This window comes from Perognathus longimembris, chromosome 7, assembly GCF_023159225.1.
Source record: "Perognathus longimembris pacificus isolate PPM17 chromosome 7, ASM2315922v1, whole genome shotgun sequence".
Lineage (NCBI taxonomy): Eukaryota > Metazoa > Chordata > Mammalia > Rodentia > Heteromyidae > Perognathus > Perognathus longimembris.
Window position 1 is genome coordinate 70,914,235 of NC_063167.1, and position 13,265 is coordinate 70,927,499.

The 13,265-nt window shown below is 54.5% G+C and overlaps 1 protein-coding gene across 1 annotated transcript in view; it reads left to right on the forward strand.

Annotated features, from left to right (window-relative positions):
• Nucleotides 1-10,908: 10,908 nt before the first annotated feature.
• Nucleotides 10,909-13,265, forward strand: part of Ptgfrn (prostaglandin F2 receptor inhibitor) — a 44,567-nt gene continuing 42,210 nt past the window's right edge. Inside the window, exon 1 of the mRNA XM_048351857.1 lies at nucleotides 10,909-11,033. Coding sequence (XP_048207814.1) covers nucleotides 10,985-11,033 — 49 coding nt within the window. The 5' untranslated portion in view covers nucleotides 10,909-10,984. The remainder of the gene's footprint in view (nucleotides 11,034-13,265) is intronic.

The window sequence follows — 13,265 nt, forward strand, 5'->3', positions numbered from 1 at the left end:
GTGAAAAGGTAAATGAGAGTGAGTTCCTGAGTTTAAGCTCTAGTACTGGCACACAAACACAAAAAATGCCCATGTGATACATTTTTGTTGTTGTCATCGTCAGTGATTTGGACTTTTTTTGCAAACCCAAATCCTTGCACACGTTAAATCCATGCCACTGAGCTAACCTTCAGCCCTTCAGCCCCCTGATAAATGGTTTGCATTTGGAATATACAGTTAGAGCTGGGTGTGGTGATACACACCTAAACTCCTCACACTGGTGGCTAAGGCAGAACACACGTAAAAAGATGGAGCCCAGAACCACAATGAGGGAGCACTCCCACTCACTAGGGCAGGCGCGTGGCTCAAGTCTGTAGTCCTAGCTTGGGAGCCAGAAATGGGGATGGACTGAGATTCAAGGCCAGCCTGGATATAAAAAAAGTTCTTGAGACTCCATCTCAAGTAATTGCTAGATAGAGTGGTGCCCACCTACAACCCTAGCTCGAGGAGATGCACAATCTCTGGGTGAGGTGGTGCCCATGTAATCGGCAGGGACACTTGTGGAGGTGCAAATGCGGGGCGCCCAGCCTGGGATGCAGGGCCAGGCCCAGCCTTGAAAATGACCAGTGCAAAGAAACAGCTGGAAGTGGGGCTCACAGGGCAGAGTGTTCACCTTGCAAGTGTGAGGCCCGGAATCCAATCCCTGCTCTGAAAAACAAAATCTGACCATTCCACACTTTCACACTTATGCACAAAAGGCCAGACATCCCACACTGTGTTCCAAACTGTGGCCTTAGGAAACTCATGGGGGGTTTCTTAGTCAGATGAGGGTCCCATCTTTCTGCTCCTGAGCGGTTCTTCAAGAGGCGGACCCTAGGCAGGTCCACGACAACCTCAGCCCACTGGCCTTCCCAGTGCCTGCGCTGCTCGCTCGTGGGCTGTACGCATACCAGCAGCCAGAGATCTTGGGCTATTTAAGCCATAGATCTATTTTATTTATTTATTTATTTTGCCAGTCCTGGGCTTGGACTCAGGGCCTGAGCACTGTCCCTGGCTTCTTTTTGCTCAAGGCTAGCACTCTACCACTTGAGCCACAGCACCACTTCTGGCCGTTTTCTATATATGCGGTGCTGGAGAATCGAACCCAGGTCTTCATGTGTAGGAGGCAAGCATTTTTGCCACTAGGCATATTCCCAGCCCAAGCCATAGATCTATATACATCAATGTATTTGAAGTATTAGAAAAAAAAAGATAACAGAACAATCATGATAAAAGATAGACTAGTCGCTTCCAGGGGCTGGGTGTTGTTTAAATATATCAACTATAAGCAGACCAGGCAACTTTTTGGAAAGATGAGATATTCTTTTGTGTGTGCAGCATGTGTGCCAATACTTTTATTTGAACTCAGGGCCTCACTTTCTCTTGTCATTTTTACTCAAGGCTGGTGCCCTACCACTTGAGCCACAGCTCCACTTTTACCTTTTTGCAGATTAATAGGAGATAAAAGTCCACAAACTTTCCAGCTTGGCTGACTTTGAACAGCAATCCTCAGATCTCAGCCTCTTCACAGGCGTGAGCCACAGTGCAGGGCCTCCGGTAGAGTTTGTAAGGAGCAGGGTTGAGCAGGGTCCCCTGCACTGTTGTGACTCCACATCCAGTTCTCTTAACCTCTATTTCACATCATCTGAAGGAAAACTCCATTCTTTCTCACCATCATTGGTATGGAGGTTTGGGTAGGCAGGTGTTGGCAGGAAATGTTGTAAGGACCAGGTAGCAGGTGACCGCCTCAGGCTCCCCAAGGGCCTTCGCATCACACGGTCAGGGACTTGCACGCCCTCCACCCGCCCCTCCTTTCCGGAGCAATGTTGACCCAAGTCTGGGCAAATATGATACTCGGAACGAGTGCGGCTGTTCAAATAATTCCTAGTTGGCTGTCACTTGGCAGGAGTGACGGCTCCCAGGACTTGGGGAGCCTCTCTCGCCCCCACCCCTCAAGTGTTGCCCTGTCTCCCATACTGGCATGTGCTGAGAAGCCGTTGGCTTTGGCTTTAAACAAGATGGTTGGCTGTTTGCGCGCTCTATGTTGCCCAGGGCCACACCAAGGGCTAGAGCAGGAGAGCCCTGCAGAGGGAGAGGGAGGCGGGCAGGGCAGGAGAGGGAGAAAATTCGGACCTCATCTTTTTTGTATGTGCTGGTCCTGGGGCTTGAGCTCAAGGCCTAGGCATTGTCCTTTTTTTTCCCCCTCAAGGTTAGCACTATACCACTTGAGCCACAGCTCCACTTCCAGCTTTTTGCTGGTTCATTAGAGAGGCATCTCATGGACGTTTTGGCTCTGGCTGGCTTTGAACTGTGATCCTCAGATTTCAGCCTTCACGTAGCTGGGATTACAGGTATGAGTCACCAGCACCGGGCCAGAGCTCCTGTTTTATTGAAAGCTGCAGCAGCTGCCTTCACTGGCTGAGCAGGTTGGAGAGAGAGGATAGTAAATGCGCTCTCTTAGATCTGCGTCCTAGCTACGTCCTGTCCCGTCCCGTGCCCATGTTCACAGAAGGCGGATTTCTTCCCCAGGAAGTGCGCTCCCCACCCAACTTCTGCATCCCAGTTCAGGAACTTCCCAACTTCATTTGTTTCAAGCAATTTCCTGTTGGAAGCCAGCTCCGGGTGACCAAGGCGCGCATCTGCAGCACTAATAATTCACAGGGTAGCTCTTAGCGGGCTCCCTGGCTGCAGCAGGCGGGCTTTGTGGCATCGTTCTCATATTCCGTAATTGCTTTAATAGACTGTGTGATCTCAGTCTAGTGGCTTAGGTTCTCTGAGCCTCCCGGCCTCTGGGAGCTGAGGGCTGGCCACATCGGTGATTACTTTTTCTCCACATAAACTTTCATGTGACACTGGTGAAAGCCATTAGGACTCAAGTTCTGCGCGTTAGAGCTGTGACTCTGACTGCGTGGCTCTACTGTGTGCAGGGCCAGGACAGTCTTTTCTCAGGGTGCTGTGGGGCCAGCACTGCCATGTGCCCTGAGGGGCAGCCCTGGGGTCCACTCCCCAGAGCCACTTGCTTCCCCAACCTACGTGGGGCCCCTGCCCCCTCAGCGCCACCTCCCAGGTCAGTTCCCAAAGAAGCCACTCACATCCACTCAGTGACTCAAACTTTTGGGGCCCGGTAAGATGTGTGTGTGTGGCTGCATGGTGTTGGGGCAGTGGTGTTTCTGAGCCAGAGGATGGCAAGAGGCAGCCAAGGACTCTCTTGTTCTGTGCAGCCCCAGCAAGGAACTGGGGTGCTATGGCTGCCTGTGGGCTCCAGCCACTGTCAGACCACATGGCCCCAGACCCGGGGGGCTGAGAAAGTGGCCCAGGATAGATGGGGACAGGTGCATTGCTGAGCTGAGGAGGGGGCGTCGGGCCTGCATGGTCCATGAAGGTGCTGTGCCATCCTGGGGATCAGCCCTGCCCTGGGCGCAGTCAGCTTCATTGGAACCCCCTCCAGACAGTCTGCTGGACAGGCTGTCTAGTCCCCACGTGCTCAGAGGGCAGGGAGTGCCGTGGGACTTTACAATACTGAGAGGAGGAACAGAGTCTGCACACTGTCAAAGAGAACTAGTGACATACAGATGAAAATGACACAAAGGAAGATGAGGGAAAGGGAAGACAATGACGCCAAGGTGGGGGCGGGGGGTGGATGGCTCCCTTTATGGGTATGCACAATTCATGCCTTCAGACCTATTCGTGCAGCAGCATCCACCATGAGCTTTCTGCTTAGCGCCTGCCCTGAGAAGGACGGCTTGGGCAGTGACAGCATTTGCACAGGCTGCAGTGCAAAGAATGAGGTCGCTAAGGAGAAAGCACAGCGATTTGCTCTCTGTGGTCTTCAGCTGAGAGGCCACTGCCAGCTGCAAACCTGGAAACATGTCGTGTGCAAAGCACAATGACAAAGTGCATGGGGCTGTTTCTTAGGACACCCTTCCACGCAGGCCGATGACATCACAGCAAATTCGGAAACAGCAGCTTCGTGGAGCCGCATCCGGGTTTGCTAACTGCACTATCTACTTCGTTCCTGACTCTGGGGAGATTGGAGGGTTTCTAGAAGAATGTACAGGCTGCATATTCTTTGGGGTAATCTTCCATAAATATTGTTTTGCTCTGCTGAGCTTTTAAAAAATATTGAGAGACAGTTAAGTTTGCAATCATTATCCGGATGATGGCTGTTCTCAGCAGTGGACAAGTGGAAAATCATCTGCTCAGCCAATCAACTATCCCGCCTGGGGCAGTCCTGGCTCCTCTGTGGAGGTGCTGGGCCACGTGGGGCCACGGGGCCACACCAGGGCAGCCAGCTATACCCCAGAAGTGGACCAGCCATGCTCCAATGGGCAGGGTACCCAAACCCTCCTCAGGAAGTGCGATCAACGCAGGGTCATGACATTTTTTCTCATCAATCATTGACACAATAATTTTAGGCAGGGGAAAACATGGAGGCCAGAACAACGAAGGTAGGAGCAGTGATGACAAGCCATCTAGCTGGTACCCAAGATGTGGCTGGCTGAGGAAATGCCGCTCCTTAGATACCCCCAAGGCAAGAAATTTGCCCACTCTGCCCGTAGCCAGGTGACCTTCCTAGGGGATTATGACCTTCACAGTGCATGCAAGATGCAGGTGGGCAGCTAGGTGCTACAGCTAGACATAAAGTCAGTGGTGGCCCATTTTCTGGACAAGGCATTTGACTCTGAGTGGATAAGGACCAGAGGCTTGCTGGTATAGTGGCTTGGTGGCATGACAAGGATCATGCATTGGGAAGCCCATGCATAGATAAGCAGCATGGATTCTGAAGGGGGCTAACCAGCAAGGGGAAGAAGGGACTACAGTGAAGTGAGAAAATGGGTGGAAACTGTACCTTCTAGGAAGCACCCACCCAGGACATCTTCCTGCGCAAAGCCACAAAGCAGGGTGCAGACGGAAAACGCTGCTTCTGCGCTCAACCCACCTGTAGATGGGTGTGTACTCCAGTGACCCAGAGGAAAGAAATGTAAGGTAGGTGATGCCAGGACAGAACACACACCCCATAATACTGGACCAGTGGGGGGCTGGACAGGATGCCCACTGCATAGCACCACACCAACGGGGAGCTGCGGGAGGGCCCAATGCACTGGGTATGGAATTGCAGTTGTAATCTTAGGGAGCATGCCTGACACCAGAAAGACCTGGATCTTGCAAGACCGCCATCTGCTGTGCTTCTTGTCTCTGAGCCCATCCCCTGAGCCTGATGGGCGAGTGTGTTTCTCACAGTAATTTTAGGCACAACAATACAGTGCTCAAATCTACACACGAGCTTCCTGGGTCTCTCGGGTTATAGTCCTAAGAGCAGAAGGAAGAGCAAAGCCAAGGAGAGACTGACTTGAGAAGAGGAAGGGGTCAGAGTTGGCTGGCCACTCTGCTAACACACGAGAGGTAGGCAGCACGCCCTTCAAGGTCAGTGGCTGTAAGGCGGGCGATGCCAGGACAGAATGCACACCCTATAGTACTGAACCAGTGGGGGGCTGGGAGGGAATCCTGCCCAGGACAGAACACACACCCCGTAGTATTGGACCAGTGTGGAGATGGACAGAATGTCCACCCATAGTACAGGACCAATGGGGAGCCTCAAGCAGCCAGGCCCCAAGCGCTTCCTTCAGATGCCAGCCCTCGACTCGGGACTGAGCTATGAAGGGAGCCAAGGGTGCCAGGCTCAGTGTGGCTCTGCTGGGCATTGAGTTCATTCACTCTGGTTGTCACACACTAGGTCAGTTCTCTTTCGGCATCTTCCACCCAGTGATTCAGTGCAAAACCAGTCTCTTCGTGCCAGCGGTTCACCTGTCTTCCCTCTCAGGAGGCTGAGATCTGAGGATCCAGGCTCAAAGCCAGCCTAGGTACACAAGTCTATGAGACTGGTATCTCCAATTAACCAGCAAAAGCAAGAAGTGGAGGTGTGGTTCAAGTGATAGAGCACCAGGTTTGAGTAAAAAAGCCAAGGAAGAGCTCAAGGCCCTGAGTTGAGGCCCCAGAACTGGCACAAAGACTAAACTAAAGCACCAACCTGAAGACAGCGTAGTCAGAGGTTGGCGCTCTCTGCCCATTCCTTCAGGCGGACCTACTTCCTTATAAGGTGACTCCTATTTGATGGAGCATGGCCAGATTTTACAAATAAAACCATGCGTTGCTCAGCTGAATTTGAATTTCAGATAAACAAGGAATATTTTTATGAGTATGTGCTCTCCGCGCGTATCTGGAAAACACTCATTCTAAAAAGAAGTGTGCCTTGTTTTTGTGAAATTCAAATGTGAGTGAGCATCTTGTGTTTAGCTACACACCCATCCTCGGATGCATTTTAACAAATGCCACTGTGGAGACACAGAGAATCTGGAAAACAGCTCAGCATGTGGCGAGAGGGGCTGGGGAAAACACAGAGTGAAGATGAGAGGCTCCGGACTCCTCCAACACGCACCTATCAGTTTCCTGTGTGGGGGGTGGGGGTGGGGGTGGGGAGGGGAGTGTCGAGACGCTGCCCTGGCATAGCAGTGGGACCTCAGGGTACAGATTTGCCAGGGCAAGGCACCTAGGAGGTGCCACGTATCTGCCAGGCAGCTGCGGCCTTGGTAGAGAATGTGCCCCAGCACTCAACGGCCCAAACCAGCTGTTTCTGGTGCTGCTGGGTGGCCACACTCCCCCTTCACCCTCAGCTCATTTTAGGAGAGTTTTCAGCCAGTGGTGCTGTCACAGGGTCACTTGCTTCCCTTCCTTTCACTTTTCCTGCTCTTCTAGTCCCTGTGCTCTCCCCAGCATGCAGCATCTGTACACTGGCTCAGTGCACACGCAGGGGCAGGGTTACCAGTGCACCTAGCCACACAGCCCTGCGCTGACCCCCCGTGCGAGCATCGCCAAGGCCTCTGCTCTTCCATGTCCTCATTTCCCCTCCTCACGCGCTTCCTCGTCCCACAGGAGTACAGCTGTACGGGCGGGTGTTTGTGGGGTGAGTGACTGGCAGACATTTTTGGCTATTCAAAGCCCCTTAAGACTTCTTCCAACTTTCACTTCAGTCTTGAGGGCTGCAGAAAGGAAGGGAAGGGCAATATCAGTGGGAAGGATACTGAGCAGAATTGCCCTGGGGGCAGATCAGAGCCTGGCCCCAGCTCCAAGTCCTTTGAAATTTGTCAGATGGATGTTCCTCCCCTGGCTTCAACAAAAAACGAACAACTCTCACTCATCCGGAAGTTCCAGTTTCCTCTCCCCACCCCTCCCTTTATAAACCCATAACTCCATCTACATTCTTTTGATTAGTACTCCCTGGCTTAAATTCACTCATGGAAATATCCACCTGGACACAGAAATATATAAATATTTGGTGCTGTTACTGGGGCTTGAACTCGGGGCCTTAGGTACCTTCATTTAGCTTTGTTCCTCAAGATTGGTGCTCTACTCCTTGAGCCACGCCTCTACTCTCAGCTTTTTCCTGGCCAATTAGAGATGGAAGTCTCACAGACCTTCTTGCCTTGGGCTGGCTTCAAACCCTGATTCTCAGAATCCCAAGATTACAGACTAGGATGGCGGGCATGAGCTATTGGCATCGGCTTGCACGCATATCTTTTAACAAAAGCAACCGATGGAATGCAGTGTAGAGGGGTCTGGTCCTGAGCCCCTGCAGCAGTGAGGGTCAATGCATTAGAGATGAAGCGTCTGGTGGGACAGGGGCAGTGTGAACACACTGTCTGGGTGAATCTTACAACAACAAGCAGGCTCATTCACTGGGGAGCTTTTAATATCATTATTCTCAAATAATACAATGTGTATGCCCATCCCATCAGGAACACATGTTTTGGGGGGAGAACATGAGGGCCCTTCTGGAGGGTCAACACCTGCAGACAGATACACATAATCAAGAGGAAATATAAAAGTGGAGCGGGGCATGGTGACTCCCACCTGTAATCCTAGCTTCTCCCACTGAGATATGAGGATGCATGATTCAAATCCTGCTAAGGCAGCCACATCAAAAGACTCTCACCAGCAACTCACTGACAAAAAGCCAGAAATGAAGATGTGGTTCAAGTGGTAGAGTACCAGCCTTGAGGGGGGAAAAAAAGCCAAAGGAGAGTGCAAGGCCCTAAGTTCTAACCCCAAGACCAGGAAAAGCAAACAACAAAAACAAGTAATGAAGTTCATTGTTGAGAATCTCGTAAGGGAGGAAGGGGGCCCCAATAGGACCTGTCCCCCTCAGGACTGGGGTTAGGGACTGGATTAGGGAGAATGAGTAGAGAGAGGGTGAGTCTTCCAGCTCCAAGCAGGTCTGTACACTAACCAAACCCAAGGCAATTGGCTGGGGCAAAGGTTTCCCTGTGCGGGCTGGAGGTTACTCATGCCTCAAATGAATGTGTCATAATAAAAGCATCTCAGATCCCAGGGTCGTGAATTAACAAGCTGTTAGAGTTTGCTGCCAGAGTTAGGTTTCTTCAGTGCTAGAAACATACTTTATCTGGCGCTGGTGGCTCATGCCTATAATCTTAGCTGTTCAGGAGGCTGAGATCCGAGGATCACAGTTCAAAGCCAACCTGGGGAACCAAATATGAGAGACTGTAGTACCAATTAAGCAGCAAAATCTGGAAATGAGGATGTGACTCAAGCAGTGGAGCGCCAGCCTTGAGTGAAAAAGCCAAGCAAGAGTTTAAGGCCCTGAGTTCAAGCCTGATTTCTGAATACTAATTTCTGTTCTTCTTCTCTGAGTGATTGCCTGCACCAACAGCTACCTACCAAAGTCTCATTTTCCTTGCCTTGCCTGGACAGTCTTGTTTATTCTAGCCACTTTACCTGTTCACCATGATTTCTATGGTTGTCAGATGCACCATTAGTTGGGGAGGGACAGGAGCAGAGAAGAGCCCCTTGTCCCATGCAGCCCGCAATTCCTGTCAATCACCCACAAGTACATCACAGCTAGAGAACTACCATCTTCATACTCAGTGCTTGGCCAGCCAGGACAGACCTCTCCCAGCTTGTATCATGGCTGCCTTTGTCCCCACTGCCACACCTTCCAAGACTGATTTCACCGAAGGGTGCAGGACCTGCCCGGGTGACTCACTGTTGTAGTGTTGGTGCCTGGCATTCATGCTCTCTACAAATCCATAGCAAGGGCCTAGTACGCACTGGGAATGTGCCCAGACTTGCACTCATTTGTTAAAAGCATTTCTAGCAAAAATCTACTCTGCAGTGACCTGGGGAAACAGGGTGGCAACGTGCCAGCCCTGGGAGCCCTGACTTTGCTAGACAGAGATGGGAACAGGGGCAAGCTGTACTAAGCTGTACTTGACCACACACCAAAATGTATGGTCCAGATACTCAGCTTCCCTGGTGGTGTAGCAGGGTCAGCCCAGCACTGGCAGCTCACACTGGAATCCTAGCGACTCAGGAGGCTGAGAGCTGAGGATCCTGGTTTGAAGCCAGTTGGGGCAGAAAATTGGTGAGTCTTATCTCTTAATTACAAAAAAAAAACAAAAAGGGAAAAAATTTTAAAAGGCTGGAATTGGAGTTGTGGCTCAGGTTTAATTAATAACTTAAAAATGTGACCTTAGGGCTGGGGATATAGCCTAGTGGCAAGAGTGCCTGCCTCGGATACATGAGGCCCTAGGTTCGATTCCCCAGCACCACATATACAGAAAACGGCCAGAAGCGGCGCTGTGGCTCAAGTGGCAGAGTGCTAGCCTTGAGCAAAAAAGAAGCCAGGGACAGTGCTCAGGCCCTGAGTCCAAGGCCCAGGACTGGCCAAAAAAAAAAAAAAACAAAAAAAAAACCCAAAACTTTTCTTGTTGGGTGCCAGTAGCTTACACCTGTAATCCTAGCTCCTCAGGAAACTGAGATCTGAGGATGGTGGCTCAAAGTTGTAGAGGGCTAGCCTTGAGAGCAAAAGCTCAGCGACAGTGCCCAGGTGCTGAGTTCAAGTCCCACAACTAGCAAAAAAAAAAATGTGACCTTAGCCACGCAGGTAATCCTAGCTACTCAGAAGGCTGAGATCTGAGGATTGAGTTCAAAGGCAGGCTGGGCAAACAAGTCTATGAGACTCTTATCTCCAATTAACTACCCCCAAAACTGGAGTGGTGCTGTGGTTCAAAGTGGTAGAGCGCTAACCTTGAGTGAAGAAGAGCGCAGGGTCAGAGCCCAGGTCCTGAGTTCAAGCCCCACCACCGGCTCACACACAAAAGTACAAACCATATGAATGAAGTACCACAGCTGAGTGGTGTGTGTGTGTGTGTATGTGTGTGTACTGGTGTCGGTGGGAACCTGTGGTACTCAGCACCCCAGTACCCTGCAGAGGGTGAAGGTGGGGCGGGAGGAGGGCAGCCCTCCCCGGCAGACGCCCGGAGGTGGGGGCGGGGGAGGGGCCCTCCGCGGCGGGATGCCCACACGGTGGGATTTCCAGACCTGTCTTCCAGGCCAACTTTTAAAGGTCGGCGGAAAGTTTCCCGGTGGGCGGGGCCTGGGTGGGCTTCGCAGGGCGCCTCCCCTTTAAGCGGGCCCTGGCTCCGCCCCGTTACCTGAGGGGGCGGGGCCGGCGGGGGCGGGGCCGGGGAAGTTTGTGTTTGCGGCTGGCGGAGCGCGGGGCGGAGGCGCGGGCGGGCGCGCGGGCGGGCGGGCGCGCGGGCGGGCGCCGCGGTGCTTCCCGGTGGTTCGGGAGCGGCCGGGCGGCGCGGGCGCCGGAGCGGCGCGGGCTCCCGGGCTCCGGCCGGCGGCGGCGGCGGGAGGGAGTCGAAACGCCGGCGGCGGGAAGGGCGATCGCTGCCCCGGGCGCTCGGACGCCCGGGCCCGGGGTTTCCCGGCCGGCGAGGAGGGCGGAGCGGGCGCGCGGCCCGGCGGAGGGGCGCTGACTCCGGAGCTGGAGGCGGCGGCGGCGGGGGAGGCCGGCGGGGAGGAGGCCGGCGAGGAGGCGGAGGCCGGCCCGGAGGACGGCGGGGAGGAGGCGGAGGCCGGGCGGCGGCGCTCCAGCCCCGCGAGCATGGGGCACCCGGCGCCGAGGCCGCTGCTGCTGGCGCTCCTGTGGCTGGGTGAGTGCGCGCGGGCCCGGGGGACCGGGGGGCTCCGGGGGAGGCCCGGGGGGCTCGAGGGGATCCGGGGAGAGGCCCGAGGGATCGGGGGTGCTCCGAGGGAGGCCCGAGAGCACAGGGGGTTTCGGGGGGACGTTGGGAAGCCCGGGGAGCCCGGGGGCGCGGCCGGGGGCGCCGTGGGGGTCCCGGGCGGCTCCCGGGAGACCCGGCCCGCGCAGGGGCGGCGATGGGGCCTGGCATGCGGGGTCGCCCCGACCCCCATGCACCCCAGGTGGCGGCGCTGCCAGGCCGGGCCCGCGCCCCGCACCCGCCGTCCCGCCCTACCTGTTGTCCCGCAGACGCCGGGCTCACCTTGAACTCTCGGCGGAGCAGGCGGCGGGTCGCCGCCGTCCCCGCCGTCCCTAGCTCCGGGGTGGATCTGGATCTTCGATGCGGCCCGGCCCGGGCGGCGATCGGCGGGATTGCTCTTCCCGGCACGCGCAGACCCGGGCCGAGTTGCTGCCTTCTCCGTCCAACTTCCTTGGACGAAGGTCACGGCGTGGCCCCAGCTCTGACCGCCCCGTGTGTACACAAAGACCAAGAGCCTGGCTCCGCCAACTTTCCCTACCTGTTACTTTCCCTCCGCCTGTCCCTGGGCTCCGCCTGTCCCTGGGCTCCGCCTGCCCCTTGGCCCTGGGTGTCGAATCTCCTGGCTGTTTTCCCCTCTCCGCTTTCCTTTCACCCCTTATGTGGACACCCCGTCATAACTACCACCTAGGCGATCATTAGACGACCTCCTCCGCCAGGCACGGCCAGGCCATCTCTGAACAATGCTGTGAGCCCGGGGAACAGATCCCCAGACCCCAGCAAGGGCGGGGGAAGGGGATCCACCCGGCAATCGGTGTGTGATGGGGTGGGGCCCGGTGGGACCCAGCTGGTGTGTGTGTGGGGGGGGGGGGTGTAGAGGACCTAGCACTTAAAGCCTGGGGGTCCCAGAGCAAGGCCTGTGGCAGCCACTCCCCTCCGGCACCAGGGACAAGCTGCCTGCCTGGACTCCCGCTGTCAGCACACCCAGCCTGGGATGCCTAGAAGCTTCCACTCTGGCTTTCAGAGCATCTCCCCAGGGAGGAGGGGGGAGGTCTCTGACACTTGTGTTAAACTTCCCCCGGGCCTTTTGGGAGTTTGTGTGGCACATGGCAGTGTAATGATGGTGTGTCAGGGACAAGGAGGCTGTGGCCCAAGGTGGCCTAGATTGTGTAAATGTACAACTCCAGAGCTGGTATTTGTGTTGGGAATGACTCCCCCTTGAAGTGCTCAGTTCACAAAGCAGACACCAGTTAAGAGTGGAGGAGGGAGGAGCTGGAAAAGTGTGCGCTTGGGTTGGCCAGCTGGGAAAGAAGTTCAGGGTTAGAGCACTTGCCCATATTCCTGAGGCCCTGGGTTCCATCCCTGGCACCACCAAAAAAGAGAAAGAAATGAATAAGAACAAAAACCTGGGCACTGGCAGCTCACATCTGCAACCCTAGCTACTCAGAAGGCTGAGATCTGGGGATTGTGGTTCAAGATAGAGCAGACAAATCTGAGAGACTTCCAGGTAACCAGCAAACAAAGCTGGAGGTGATGTGGCTCACGAGATGGAGCCCTAGCTGTGGAGCCCTAGCTGTGAATGCAAAAGCCAGGATAGAGCAGAGGCCTTAGTTCAAGTTCCATTGCTAGCACATGTGGACACACATAACCATGCAGAATTGGGAAAAGCTTGGTTCTCCTATGTGCCCTGCAACTCATGGTGACTACACAGGAATTTTCTAAGTCTCCAGCTAAGGGTTCTGTGAACTGTTGGTGTAGTAGCCCCCAGCTCCAGGATTTGCAAAGCGGGTGACATGTCCTGTCTTAAAGTCTCTGTCATCACATCACTGGCCTGCTGCCCTGGCCCAGTCCCTCTCCCCTGTGGCTTCCTGGTCAGTCCTTCCTGCAACTACTGCCAGAGCCGTGGTCCTGCAAACAAAGCCTGCCTTGGGGGCAGAGGTAGTGGTGGTGGTGGGGCTTGAACTCAGGGCCTTGTGCTCTCACTTGGCTCTCCCCCTCCCCCACAAGGCTGGTGCTCTACTACTTGAATTATATCTCCACTTCTGCCTTTCTGCTGGTTAATTGGAAAGAAGAATCTCATGGACTTTTCTACCTAGGCTGGCTTCTAACTATGATCCTTCTGCTCTCTGAGTAGCCAGGATTATAGGAGTGAGCTACCAGCCATTC